This window comes from Balaenoptera acutorostrata, chromosome 14 (genome assembly GCF_949987535.1).
Source record: "Balaenoptera acutorostrata chromosome 14, mBalAcu1.1, whole genome shotgun sequence".
Classification (NCBI taxonomy): domain Eukaryota; kingdom Metazoa; phylum Chordata; class Mammalia; order Artiodactyla; family Balaenopteridae; genus Balaenoptera; species Balaenoptera acutorostrata.
This window is the reverse complement of record NC_080077.1, coordinates 31,050,962-31,065,666: the sequence shown is the minus strand read 5'-3', so window position 1 is coordinate 31,065,666 and position 14,705 is coordinate 31,050,962. Positions and strand designations below refer to the sequence as shown.

Here is a 14,705-nt window from a genome sequence, read left to right as displayed (position 1 = left end):
CCATTTGTTTATTTTTGTTTTTATTTCCATTACTCTAGGAGGTGGCTCAAAAAAGATCTTGCTGTGATTTATGTCAAAGAGTGTTCTGCCTATGTTTTCCTCTAAGAGTTTTACAGTGTCCAGTCTTACATTTAGGTCTCGAATCCATTTTGAGTTTATTTTTGTGTATGGTGTTAGGGAGTGTTCTAATTTCATTCTTTTACATGTAGCTGTCCAGTTTTCCCAGCACCACTTATTGAAGAGACTGTCTTTTCTCCATTGTATATCCTTGCCTCCTTTGTCATAGATTAGTTGACCATAGGTGTGTGGGTTTATCTCTGGGCTTCCTATCTTGTTCCATTGATCTATGTTTCTGTTTTTTTTTTTTTAAAGGGAACACTATTTATTTATTTATTTATTTATTTAAGCTGTGTTGGGTCTTCGTTTCTGGGCGAGGGCTTTCTCTAGTTGCGGTGAGCAGGGGCCACTCTTCATTGCGGTGCGCAGGCCTCTCACTGTCTTGGCCTCTCTTGTTGCGGAGCACAAACTCCAGACACACAGGCTCAGTAATTGTGGCTCACTGGCCCAGCTGCTCTGCGGCAGGTGAGATCTTCCCAGACCAGGGTTTGAACCCATGTCCCCTGCATTGGCAGGCAGATTCTCAACCACTGTGCCACCAGGGAAGCCCTATGTTTCTGTTTTTGTGCCAATACCATATTGTCTTGATTACTGTAGCTTTGTAGTATAGTCTGAAGTCAGGGAGTCTGATTCCTCCAGCTCCGTTGCTTTCCCTCAAGACTGCTTTGGCTATTCGGGGTCTTTTGTGTCTCTATACAAATTTTAAGATTTTTTGTTCTAGTTCTGTAAAAAGTGCCATTGGTAATTTGATAGGGATTGCATTGAATCTGTAGATTGTTTTGGGTAGTATAGTCATTTTCACAATATTGATTCTTCCAATCCAAGAACATGGTATATCTCTCCATCTGTTGGTATCATCTTTAATTTCTTTCATCAGTGTCTTATAGTTTTCTGCATACAGGTCTTTTGTCTCCCTAGGTAGGTTTATTCCTAGGTGTTTTATTCCTTTTGTTGCAGTGGTAAATGGGAGTGTTTATTTAATTTCTCTTTCAGAGTTTTCATCATTAGTGTATAGGAATGCAACAGATTTCTGTGCATTAATTTTGTATCCTGCAGCTTTACCAAATTCATTGATTAGCTCTAGCAGTTTTCTGGTGGCATTTTTAGGATTCTCTATGTATAGTATCATGTCATCTGCAAACTGTGACAGTTTTACTTCTTTTCCAATTTGTATTCCTTTTATTTCTTTCTCTTCTCTGATTGCTATGGCTAGGACTTCCAAAACTATGTTGAATAATAGTGGTGAGAGTGGACATCCTTGTCTTGTTCCTGATCCTAGAGAAATGCTTTCAGTTTTTCACCATTGAGAATGATGTTTGCTGTGGGTTTGTCATATATGGCCATTATTATGGTAGGTAGGTTCCTTCTATGCCCACTTTCTGGAGAGTTTTTATCATAAATGGGTGTTGAATTTTGTCAAAAGCCTTTTCTGTATCGATGGAGATGATCATATGGTTTTTATTTTTCAATTTGTTAATATGGTGTATCACATTGATTGATTTGCATATATTGAAGAATCCTTGCATCCCTGGGATAAACTCCACTTGATCATGGTGTATGACCCTTTTAATGTGTTGTTGGATTCTGTTTGCTAGTATTTTGTTGAGGATTTTTGCATCTATATTCATCAGTGATATTGGTCTGTAATTTTATTTTTTTGTAGTATCTTTGTCTGGTTTTGGTATCAGGGTGATGGTGACCTCATAGAATGAGTTTGGGAGTGTTCCTTCCTCTGCAGTTTTTTGGAAGAGTTTGAGAAAGATGGGTGTCAGCTCTTCTCTAAATGTTTGATAGAATTCACCTGTGAAGCCATCTGGTCCTGGACTTTTGTTTGTTGGAAGATTTTTAATCACAGTTTCAATTTCATTACTTGTGACTGGTCTGTTCATATTTTCTATTTCTTCCTGGTCAGTCTTGGAAGGTTACACCTTTCTAAGAATTTGTCCATTTCTTCCAGGTTGTCCATTTTATTGGCATAGAGTTGCTTGTAGTAGTCTCTTAGGATGTTTTGTATTTCTGTGGTGTCTGTTGTAACTTCTCCTTTTTCATTTCTAATTTTATTGATGTGAGTCCTCTCTCTCTTTTTCTTTATGAGTCTGGCTAATTGTTTATCAATTTTGTTTATCTTTCAAAGAACCAGCTTTTAGTTTTATTGATCTTTGCTATTGTTTTCTTTGTTTCTATTTCATTTATGTCTACTCTGATCTTTATGATTTCTTTCCTTCTGCTAACTTTGGGTTTTGTTTGTTCTTCTTTCTCTATTTTCTTTAGGCATAAGGTTAGATTTTTTATTTGAGATTTTTCTTGTTTCTTGAAGTAGGCTTGTATAGCTATAAACTTCCCTCTTAGAACTGCTTTTGCTGCATCCCATAGGTTTTGGATCGTTGTGTTTTCATTGTCACTTGTGTCTAGGTATTTTTTGATTTCCTCTTTGATTTCTTCAGTGATCTCTTGGTTATTTAGTAACGTATTGTTTAGCCTCCATGTGTTTGTGTTTTTTACATTTTTTTTTGCTGGAATTGATTTCTAATCTCATAGTGTTGTGGTCAGAAAAGATGCTTGATATGATTTCAATTTTCTTAAATTTACTGAGGCTTCATTTGAGGCCCAAGATGTGATCTATCCTGGAGAATGTTCTGTGCACACTTGAGAAGAAAGTGTAATCTGCTGTTTTTGGATGGAATGTCCTATAAATATCAATTAAATCTATGTGGTCTATTGTGTCATTTAAAGCTTCTGTTTCCTTATTTATTTTCATTTTGGATGATCTGTCCATTGGTGTAAGTGAGGTGTTAAAGTCCCCCACTATTATTGTGTTACTGTCAATTTCCTCTTTTATAGCTGTTAGCAGTTGCCTTATGTATTGAGGTGCTCCTATGTTGGGTGTATATATATTTATAATTGTTATATCTTCTTCTTGGATTGATCCCTTGATCATTATGTAGTGTCCTTCCTTGTCTCTTGCAACCTTCTTTATTTTAAAGTCTCTTTTATCTGATATGAGTATTGCTACTCCAGGTTTCTTTTGATTTCCATTTGCATGGAATATCTTTTTCCATCCCCTCACTTTCAGTCTGTATGTGTCCCTAGGTCTGATTTGGGTCTCTTGTAGACAGCATATATATGGGTCTTGTTCTTGTATCCTTTCAGTGAGCCTGTCTTTTAGTTGGAGCATTTAATCCATTTACGTTTAAGGTAATTATCGACATGTATGTTCCTATGACCATTTTCTTAATTGTTTTGGGTTTGTTTTTGTAGGTCCTTTTCCCCACTTAGAGAAGTTCCTTTAGCATTTGTTGTAGAGGTGGTTTGGTGGTGCTGAATTCTCTTAGCGTTTGCTTGTCTGTAAAGCTTTTGATTTCTCCATCGAATCTGAATGAGATCCTTGACAGATAGAGTAATCTTGGTTGTAGGTTCTTCCCTTTCATCACTTTAAGTATATCATGCTGCTCCCTTCTGGCTTGTAGAGTTTCTCCTGAGAAATCAGCAGTTAACCTTATGGGAGTTCCCTTGTATGTTATTCGTTGTTTTTCCTTTGCTGCTTTCAATAATTTTTCTTTGTCTTTAATTTTTGCCAATTTGATTACTATGTGTCTCGGCATGTTTCTCCTTGGGTTTATACTGTATGGGACTCACTGTGCTTCCTGGACTTGGGTGGCTATTTCCTTTCTGATGTTAGGGAAGTTTTCGACTATAATCTCTTCAAATATTTTCTCGGGTCCTTTCTCTCTCTCTTCTCCTTCTGGGACCCCTATAATGAGAATGTTGTTGCATTTAATGTTGTCCCAGAGATCTCTTAGGCTGTCTTCATTTCTTTCCATTCTTTTTTCTTTAGTCTGTTCCACAGCAGTGAATTCCACCATCCTGTCTTCCATGTCACTTATCTGTTCTTCTGCCTCAGTTATTCTGCTATTGATTCCTTCTAGTGTAGTTTTCATTTCAGTTATTGTATTGTTCATCTCTGTTTGTTTGTTCTTTAATTCTTCTAGGTCTTTGTTAAACATTTCTTGCACCTTCTCGATCTTTGCCTCCATTCTTTTTCCGAGGTCCTGGATCATCTTCACTATCATTATTCTGAATTCTTTTTCTGGAAGGTTGCATATCTCCACTTCATTTAGTTTTTTTCTGGTGTTTTATCTTGTTCTTTCATCCGGTACATAGCCCTCTGCCTTTTCATTTTGTCTATCTTTCTGTGAATGTGGTTTTTGTTCCACAGGCTGCAGGATTGTAGTTCTTGCTTCTGCTGTCTTCCCTCTGGTGGATGAGGCTATCTAAGAGGCTCGTGCAAGTTTCCTGATGGGAGGGACTGGTGGTGGGTAGAGCTGACTGTTGCTTTGGGGGGCAGAGCTCAGTAAAACTTTAATCCTCTTGACTGTTGATGGGTGGGGCTGGGTTCCCTCCCTGTTGGTTGTTTGGCCTGAGGCAACCCAACACTGGAGACTACCTGGGCTCTTTCATGGGGCTAATGATGGACTCTGGGAGGGCTCACACCAAGGAGTACTTCCGAGAACTTCTGCTGCCAGTGTCCTTGTCCTCACAGTGAGCCACAGCCACCCCCTGCCTCTGCAGGAAATCCTCCAACACTAGGAGGTAGGTCTGGTTCAGTCTCCTATGGGGTCACTGCTCCTTCCCCTGGGTCCTGATGCTCACACTACTTTGTGTGTGCCCTCCAAGAATGAAGTCTCTGTTTCCCACAGTCCTGTCAAAGTCCTGCAATCAAATCCCACTAGCCTTCAAAGACTGATTCTCTAGGAATTCCTCCTCCCGTTGCTGGACCTCCACGTTGGGAAGCCTAACGTGGGGCTCAGAACCTTCACTCCAGTGGGTGGACTTCTGTGATATAAGTGTTCTCCAGTCTGTGAGTCACCCACCCAGCAGTTATGGGATTTGATTTTTCTGTGATTGCACCCCTCCTACCGTCTCATTGTGGCTTCTCCTGTCTTTGGATGTGGGGTATCTTTTTTGGTGAGTTCCAGTGTCTTCCTGTTGATAATTGTCCAGCAGCTAGTTGTGATTCTGGTGTTCTCACAAGAGGGAGTGAGAGCATGTCCTTCTACTCTGCCATGTTGGTTCCTCCCTCTCCTACCAGACTTCTTGAAATGGAACAAATGGAACACCCTGGTGGGGATTTTCAGAAGACCCTAGGAAATTTGGCTCTAGGGAAAGGTCATTCAGAAACAAATGAAGTCAATTCAAAATGGAAGTCATAACAGTGCTTGCCCTTTAGAATCTGAAGCTCTGGTATAAGACATGGTTAAATAAGAAAAAATTATGATGTAATGAAATATAAGGTAGATGATTAAGATAAATAATATTGAACTTTGTCAAAATCAAGGTGTCTCTATAAGCAGATACAGTTGTTTGTGTGGTTTTGAGAGCAGTTCCAAAAGAGGAACTCCTACAATTTTAGCAATAATACACTTGGAAAGAAGTGAGCTAACTGACGTGATTCTCTAAAACATTTGTACACAGTTTGTATTGTTTTGCTTATATTAAAAATAATAGTGCTACTTTTATCAGACTTCATATTTCTTATTCTAGACTTGATGTAAACCACTTACACAGTTCTGCTATATCACCTCTTAGGTTATCACCTTAAGCTTTAAGAATTTCGTATATATTAACCTCATCCAGCTATCTTATTCATGTGAAAGGAAAAATTTTAATCTTAAACTGACATGTGACTCTGTTTCACTATTTTCTCACATAGTTTTAAAAGTACAGACCTACATAGGGAAAGAATTTTCTGTTCACTGGCAAGGAGTCAGAAGAGGTGAGTTTGGATATGGTTCTTCCTCTAGCCAACCACCGTGTGGCCCTAAGTTATGCTATCCTCTCCAGATCATTCCCCCAGTGGAAATTCACATTGAATTTGATCATTTCTATGTTACGTTACAGCACTGACTTTTGTGATATCATAATTCATATTCACTTTCCTAATACACATATCTGTAGGAGATGAAAAATTATAAAACTGTCTTGAAACTTAGAGTCAATAGTAAATCTTATACAGTGATCTTTTACAAAGTTTTCCCAGGTGAAGTAAGTTCATGTTCATGGTTAAATTTTCCACAATATGTTTCTTTACCTGTTGGGATTATTACAAGGGATCCAGTTCACTTGAGGGTCTGGGATGTCCTCCAAGTATGGGTAGATAGATTCCCTGCTGAAGTTAAAGCCATAAATACCGTCTTCTGGAGTCACAATAATATGTGCACCCTGTTAAAAATGGAGCTGAATCCAAATATTTCTCAAATAAGCAAACAGTCAAAAACGGGGCCTGCAAGAGGACCTGAGTAGCTGAAGAACAAACATTCGGGGTTTTTTCCCCCACCTTATTCTTTTGCTTTCTATATTTTTATAATTTATTTTCTTTGCCCAACCACTTTCATTTTCTAATCCCACAGTAATCATTTCTATGTAACTTTTTCATCCTTTCATAGCTGTTAATATTTTTCCAGGCTATTCTCAGGCTTGCCACTCACTGTGGTTGTTAACTATAAACCTAACTCTTCCTTGGATAAACCCTCTCCCTGACCTTTGGCCAATTATTTTGCCTGAATGTGTCAGGATTGATTTATCACTCTCTCCTCCGCCCAACCTTTCCTGCCTCATACCCTGCAAATGTGATTCCTGCTTCTCAGAAGGGAGCTCTGACACAGTTACCTGAAGGGTGCCAGGCCTAGAGGTACAACGTGAGCTCACCTGGGCGCCTTCAGTAGGAAGACCATCCTGGAAGCTGCTGTGTGGCCTTTAAGGAAATAGTTGGACTAAGGTGAAAAAGAACCTCAGAATTCTTAATAACCTGCTAATTAATTAATTAATTAATTAATTTGGTTGCTCTGGGTCTTAGTTGCGGCAGGCAGGCTCCTTAGTTGCAGCTTGCCGGCTCCTTAGTTGTGGCATGCGAACTCTTAGTTGCAGCATGCATGTGGGATCTAGTTCCCTGACCAGGGATCGAACCCAGGCCCCCTGCATTGGGAGCTCGGAGTCTTAACCACTGTACTACCAGGGAAGTCCCCTTAATAACCTTTTTAAACCTTTGCATGTAGAAGAATGTATGTTGATAGATATATGTCATATGTATATATCCATGACTTTCATCAGACTTTATATATCCCTTGTTTACCTGATCTACGAATAGCTTATTTCAACTATATTCGTCCAAACCACACACTTAAACTTAACCCTTCATTCAACTCAAGGACTTACTATGCATTAACATATGTACTTTTGTCTTGTAATTAGAATGAAGTATGAAGTATATAATACACACTGTATATAATACACAATGCAATTTACATTTAATCGTCTTGGTGTTATGAAGTAACCTAAAAACCTGCAAACTCTTAAGAGCACAGAAGTACACCAAGGCCACAAACACTCTAAGAATAGCAACTGATCCCTCACCCATCTGTCCTTCACCCTCCATCTGTAGCAGAAAAGAGCAACAAAATTGTTGAATTTACAGCAAGTTCCTCAAAAGTTTGTTGCCACTTAATAACCAGCCGTTCTTTTCAAAATGTTGCTCTCACTACAAGGGAAGCATGTAATAGTGCCTTTGCTCTAATAACTAGGAGCAGGGAGGACTCTGTAAAAGAAGGTCTTGGCTACCCAGACACATATGTCATTCAAAAGTGTAATTGACCCTGACAGTGATTCTGTCTCCTAAGACCCCACCCTTTTCTCTACGTAGAAGCCAGCACACTTGAGAAACGGTACCTGCTTTGATGCTGATGTGATTGCTCCCTCCAAAAGATCCAGATTTTGGTTTATTAATAGCAAGGCCTCTTCATGGGACACCGGTATCAGGGTGGCATTAGGCAATATCACTGCATGCTCATAAACAGCTGCAGTAAACGTATGCAGAGAGCTGGCTTTTAAGACACAGAAAAACAAAATTGCCACATGATCCAGCAACTGAGACATAGTCATGCTGAAGTCCAACAATTGCTGAAAAGCAGAGCAAGCTCTGATATTTACAGGGAGGAAACACAAGCAATCACGTGGTTCCCAGAACTTAGTACTTTAAAAATAAATTACAAAAGCTAAGTTTAAGAAAGCCTTGTGGTTTTACATCATAGATGTAGATGTAATCAGATTTTATGAAACAAATGACCTTCTTTTTGCAAGAGTTTTTGAGGATCAAATAAGAAAATGCATGTGTGTTTTCCTTTGCTGGGGTTGTCATAACAAAGTGCCACACACTGGGCGGCTTAAACAACAGAAATGTATTCTCTGTCATTCCTGGAGGCTAGAAGTTTCAGAGGAAGGGGGTCAGCAGAATTGGTTCCTCCTGAGGGCTGTGAGGGAAAGATCTGTTCACGCCTCTTTCCCGGTGTTTTGCTGTCTTCTCCCTGTGTGTCTTCACCCGGTATTCTCCCTGTGTGCATACCTGAGTCCCAGTTTCCTCTCTTTACAAGGACACGTGTTAATGGATTTAGTGCCCACCCTACTCCAGTAAGACGTCATCTTAACGAATTACATCTGAAATGATATTATTTCCAAATAAGGTCACTTTCTGGAGTACAGGGGGTTAGGACTTCAACACATGGATTTTTGGAATTCATACCTTTGAGAACTTCAGCACCTAGTAGTCTATGTAAATAATTTGAAAAATAAATAACTTTTCAATTTTGAAATTATTATTAATATCATCATGCGAATATTTGAGCTTCATACTTTGTTCACTTTGGTTTGCACAAAATGGCAAAGAGTCAGAACAAAGGGGAATAGAAAAGGGCTATTCATTGTCCATTCCTATGTAACAGATCACCCCCCAAAAGTAGTGGCTTCTAACAGCAAACGTGTATGATCTCACATTTTCTGTGGGTCAGGAATCCTGGGGCAGCTTGGCTGGGTTCCTCTAGCCCAGGGTCTCTTTCACAAGTCTGCAAAGGCTGCAGTTACCTCAAAACTTGACTGGGGAAAGATTCACTTCTCAGCTCCAGGCTCACACAGCTGATGGCAGGCGTTGGGTCCTCACTGGTTATGGCCCAATAAGTTCTTTGCCACAAAGGCCTCAGGCCACACTAAAAGAACACTCACATTATGGCATGTAGGTTCCCTCAAAGCCAGAGAGCAAGAGACCCCACCACCCAAGACAGAAGTCACCGTCTTTAGTATTGTCATCTGGGAAGTGACAGCCCATCATTTGTGTTGTATTGTATTCATTAAAAGCAAGTCAGTACACTTGTTGGGAGGGGACTACACAAGGGCATGAATGAGGCAGGGATCATTGGGGACCATCTTAGAGGCTGCATACCATGCGAGTCATAGAGAGGGGAGTATAAAGAATGAGAGGGAGAATAAGAGGGAGATAGAGGGAGAGAGAAGAGAGGAAAATAATAGAAAATAGAAAAAGAGCTTATAGATTTTGGTATGGAATAAGTAGGCAAATTTTATTTTACTTGTGAATTAAGTATAACATATTTTATATTTACAGAATTAGTGTTTATGATTATTTGTTTTGTTTTTAGATTTCACTTTGGATGGTGTTTTTATAGTTCAATTTGCAGATGGGTATGTATGATTTTTTTTTGTTTTACTTCAGGACTGCAGTAAATTTATTCTGTGGCTACCAAAGTAGCCAGGAGGCTGTGTTTGCCTGGTCTTCCTAAGTCTATCGCAAATACCAGCTCTCTCTGCTTGCTGACCTCCTTTGGGCTTTCCCTTCCCAGGTGGCTGGGATACACATACTTCACAAGGATGTTGACCCAAAACAGACTACCAGATCTTTCTCCAGCAAAGATGGGTTTATCCGGGATCTGCAGAGAACTACAATTCAGGATCTGCCACCATGGTGAGCCCCCCCACGGCAAGGGAAGGAGAATGCTTACATAGAGAGAAAAAGGAAGTTGAGAGGGCTAGAGTAAACAAAAAGTCCATGGCTTTTCCTTGGCTGAGTTCTCGCCAGGAAGAAGAGAAGTGGTCTTCTTCCTGTTTGGCTCTGCTATTGTCACGGGGCACGAGAACTCCCCCTTCTGGTCTTCCAGCTCTATTTAATTGAGGTTTCTGTTGATTAATTTTTTACAAGGAGATGCAGTCATTCCATAAGAATTTATAAAGGAAGCTCTGAAAGAAAAGTTAAAACTGGAATGAGTCACCAGGAGATTAAAAAAATTACTTCTTTGATCTTATTAGAATAAAAATATTAAATAAGAAGCTTCCATTGTGTTTCTAGTCTGATATAGAAAGAGCTTGCAAGTCATCTCTACCATTTTCTCAATAAGAAAAAAGCTGAACAACTGAAAAGCAGCAACTTTTTTAGGTACATCAGAGAACTGGACTCACAGGACAAATCAAAGTGTGAGGGGGGCCCTCACACTTTTGTGACTTTTACTCCAGAAGCCCAACCAGGTTTTCTGGGCGAATAATGAGCAAATAAAACTCCTTGTGCTTCTTCTAGGAGGAGGAAAAATACACCTACTTTGAAGTAAGTCCGGAGCATTCTGTCCTCTTAACCAAAGCCTGCCTTCCATGGAAACAACTTACTAGAGCCTAACCTTCCTGGGGGCCGGGGAAACCCCATCTCTAATCCCCTCTAGCTTGCCTGTCTCAACTATGGGGAAAGGAAACAGCTAAGAAACACTTGTGAAGGTCACAGCCCAGGAACACAAGCCCACTACAAGACAGAGATTTAATCACTGGGCTATAGAACCCTTCCCCTCCCCCGACATTTACTACCACATCAAGTTGGCATTTCTGGCCTACCTTGGCACATACCAGCTGGGAGAAGCCTTTAGGTGGACAATTGTGGTTCTTGCAGTAGAATGCCATCCATCAGCTTAAATTAGAACTGGTGGGACACCAATAGCCTCCGCTATGATGCCTGAGCTGAATGTCCTGACCCCTAATGTTACCCCCAAAATGGGTTTGCCTCTTGGTGGGTGTTGAGCCAAAAGATACAATCAAGCCAAAGAGCAGAAGGAAGGATTCTTTTATTTCCAACAAGTAAGAAGAACACCGGGGATATTTCCCAATGCAATGTCTCCCAAACCGCAAAATTGGGGAAGTTTTAAGCTAAGGGCACATTCATATTCCTGAAGGGCCCTGAGCAAAGAAGAATTCAGCACAGACTAGGGGCCAAGGTTGGCAGAGTCCAGGCTCTAGTTGACTGAAGTCAGGAGGGTTAGGAAAGGTCAGCATCATCCTTACTTAGGTTCTAGTCAGCCTGGTGGTTGAGTGCTCATTGGGGGTTTGGATCCGCAAAACAGCTCAAAAATGTGCTTAAGGCTGATCTTTACTTTTGAAACAGAACTGGTAGTCTTTACAACTGATATATTGTCTCCAATATGGTTATCTTCTGGCCTGGTAAGAGCTGTTTTTTCTTTAATTCCTTTGTTTCCTTAAAACCATTATCTACCGAGACCTATTCTTCTGCAAAGACAAGCATTGTGGACAGGCTTAGATTACAAAATGGCTTAGGTCTAAAATGGCTTTTCTCATGTTAAGAAAGCTAGGTCTGGTTCTTTTCCTCCGGGGACCCCCTATCCTATCTGCCTATGGGTACACAAAAGAAACAATAAATGTGGCGTTTAAGGGATTAGACTAATTCTTGTCCCAGCACTGCCACTAGTTTGCTGTGGGACACAGGATAGTTTATTTCCCTTATCAGTTATCTTCCCAGCTGATCCAGCTGATTTAAGGGAGGTCAACAAAATGCTGATCTCACAGGGTGGTTTTGAGGATGAGATGAGATGAGAATTGTGGACATCTGGTGGACTCTGCGGAGCCATGTGAACATGTGTGTATATCTGTGCACACACACGTGTTTTATGTGCAGTATTGTGACTCATAATAAGAAATATATATTTGGTCTTTATCCTCCACAGAGCTTTTAAAATCCTTGGAATTTTCTTTGATGAGAGCAATAAACATGTCTTTTGTTTTGTTAATGAAGTGACTCTTGGAAAGCACCTAAGGCTGGGAGCTGGTTGCCAGGAGAATCAACCAAGTGATTAGAAGCTTGGAACTTTCAGTTGCAACCCCCTGACCTTCAGAGAGGGGAGAGGAGCTAGGGACTGGGTTTAATCATCAACGATCAATGGTTTAATCAGTCATACCTATGTCATGATGGGGTTCAGAGAGCTTTCTGGTTTGTGAACAAGAAGACATGTAGAGAGAGTAGCGTGCTCCAGAGGGCATGGAATCTCAGAGCCCCTTCCCCGTACCTCACCCTATGCATCTCTTCCATCTGACTGTTCCTGAGTTATATCCTTTTGTCATAAACTGGTAATCAAGTAAGTAAACTGTTTGAGTTCTCTGAGCACCCTGGGAAATTCATCAAACCTAAGGAGAAGGTCCATGAAACTTCTAATCTACAGCCAGTTGGTCAGAAGGACAGGGGACAATCTGGGCTTGCAACCAGAGTCTGACATGGGGAGAGGGCAGTCTTGTGGGATCTAACGCTATCTGCAGGTAGATGGTGTCAGAATTGAATTGAACTCTTGGACACCCAGCTAGTGTCAGAAATTTGCTAGGTGGTGTTGGGAAAAAATCCACACTGCAAAATCGTAGCTGGTAATCAGAAGTAGGATCAGAGTCAGAATTCTAGTGTGTGTGATAAAAGATTAGAAATCTATCTCTTTATTGCTTCTAAATATATGCACCTAGATATTAATATTTAACGGCTACTGAGGCATGAGGATCTGGCGTTCCAACCCAGTGGGAAAATGAGGCCTCTGACTGAAGAGGAGACGCGTGTAATGTTTGAGAAGATAGCAAAATACATCTGGGAGAATCTTCAGCTGCTGGTCGACAGGCCCGACGGCACCTACTGTTTCAGGATGCACAACGACCAGGGGTACTACGTGAGTGAGAAGATTTTGAAGTTGGCCGCCAATATCTCCGGTGACAAGCTGGTGTCGCAGGGGACGTGCTTTGGAAAATTCACCAAGACCCACAAGTTTCGGTTGCACATCACAGCTCTGGATTACCTAGCACCCTATGTCAAGTATAAAGTGTGGATAAAACCTGGAGCAGAGCAATCCTTCCTGTATGGGAACCATGTGCTGAAATCTGGACTTGGTCGAATTGCTGAAAATACTGCTCGGTACCAGGGAGTCGTGGTGTACTCCATGGCAGGCATCCCTTTAGGTTTTGGGATGGCAGCAGAGTCTATACAAGACTGCAGGAAAGTAGACCCCATGGCGATTGTGGTATTTCATCAAGCAGACGTTGGGGAATATGTGCGGCATGAAGAGACATTGACTTAAAACGAAATCATCGCGAGGACTTGTGGCTGTGTGAAAGGGCCTAGCTTTGTTTCCTGTGTCTGTGTAACCTCCACCATCATGTTGAATTTTGTCAACACTGTGACCTCTTCAGGGACTTCTTAGTTTAATATTCTATTATGGACAAATGCAGGCTGGATTCTTATTATGCAGAAATGGCTCAAAAACGGGGTTTCGGATCTCTGTGATTATGACTAACTAGAATACTGTGTTTTATATTTGAATCAGAGGGCTTCTTGTTTTGAGTAACAGGTTCTAAATTGTTGGAACTGAGGACAAGAATAGCGTATTATTGTTATCTGTGATAACACTGTTTTCCAAACACATGATAAGAACGTAATGAATTCTCTTAATTATTTATTAATACTATGAAAGATAGATATTATCATCAGAATAGTAGGTCGTGTCTGGGATTTTACAAATGAAATTTGGATAAAATAGTAAGAGCAGTTTATTCTGCCGATTTTCTATATGGTAGGTGCTGTGTAGTGTGGAAAAAAAACTTGGATTCAAACACCAGTTCTCACATCTACCAGCTATATAACCTTAGATGAGTCATTACACTTTAATAAGCTTCATTTCCTTCTTCTGGTTCAAAAAACAGCTTAGCCGTCTTTCTAAGAATAGTTTTTAGAATTAGGAATCATGATCGTAAAGCACCTAGCACAGTGCCTGGCAAACGATAGTGTTGAATAAATGGTAAGAATTATTTTTGTAATGTTTATACTGAGTATTTCTGTTACTAAGAGTAGGATCCTATGAATATACTTTGATTATACTATCTTGGTTTTTACAAGTGGTTTTCTTGCTCTTTTTCTTGAATGGTATGATCCCAGGCTGAGTGTTATTTCTATCACCTTGATTTCTAAAACAATTTCTCTTACAAATCTTTTGTTTTTTTTAATTAAGAAAATTTTTTTATTGAAGTATAGTTGATGTACAATATTGTGTTAGTTTCAGGTGTGCAGCAAAGTTATTCATTTATACATATATTCTTATAAATATTAAATTACCTGACTGGACTGGACAAAAAGCACTAATCAGAGACCCTGAAATAATAATTTAGCTCCTCCATCCTTCTCCCATGCCTTCCAAAATTATTTTTAGAATTATTAAAATATTTTTTAGTGAAAAACATATCACAGACAAAAAAAATTTTAACTACCTGTATTGTAAAGCAATTTCTTTAGTGCATATACGGCTTACTTTAAATTCCAAAGGTGACATCTCTAAAAATAAAGCATTTTTCAATTACAAAATATATATATATATATTTAATGGCTAGAACACTGTGTTAATTTCCTATTGACATTAATCTGATTGATAAAGTTGTTTACATTGTAAGAATGTATG

The 14,705-nt window shown here is 39.8% G+C and overlaps 2 protein-coding genes across 7 annotated transcripts in view; one reads left to right on the top strand and one right to left on the bottom strand.

The window, feature by feature from the left end:
• Positions 1-8,053, bottom strand: part of LOC103010543 (pantetheinase) — a 23,453-nt gene extending 15,400 nt beyond the window's left edge. For 2 of the 4 annotated variants that reach the window (XM_007190876.2, XM_007190877.3), the window contains exons 1-2: positions 7,840-8,053; positions 6,206-6,336 (exon numbers count right to left, since the gene is read on the bottom strand). In XM_007190876.2, the coding sequence (XP_007190938.1) occupies positions 6,206-6,336; positions 7,840-8,052 (344 nt within the window). In that variant the 5' untranslated portion in view covers position 8,053. Of the gene's footprint in view, positions 1-6,205; positions 6,337-6,822; positions 6,869-7,839 lie in introns of all 4 variants that reach the window. The other 2 variants (XM_057528119.1, XM_028168674.2) reach the window with 2 other exon arrangements.
• On the top strand, positions 6,808-14,705 carry LOC103009852 (60S ribosome subunit biogenesis protein NIP7 homolog). 3 transcript variants are annotated; one of them, XM_057528120.1, is made up of 5 exons: positions 6,808-6,892; positions 9,597-9,639; positions 9,798-9,919; positions 10,526-12,359; positions 12,733-14,705. In XM_057528120.1, exon 5 carries the CDS (start codon positions 12,792-12,794, stop codon positions 13,332-13,334), a length of 543 nt encoding a protein of 180 aa, XP_057384103.1. In that variant the 5' UTR covers positions 6,808-6,892; positions 9,597-9,639; positions 9,798-9,919; positions 10,526-12,359; positions 12,733-12,791; the 3' UTR covers positions 13,335-14,705. The 3 variants fall into 3 exon arrangements, with proteins under 3 accessions (XP_057384103.1, XP_057384105.1, XP_057384104.1); XM_057528122.1 differs by lacking the exon at positions 10,526-12,359; XM_057528121.1 differs by lacking the exon at positions 9,597-9,639 and having other exon boundaries at positions 6,831-6,892; positions 10,526-14,705.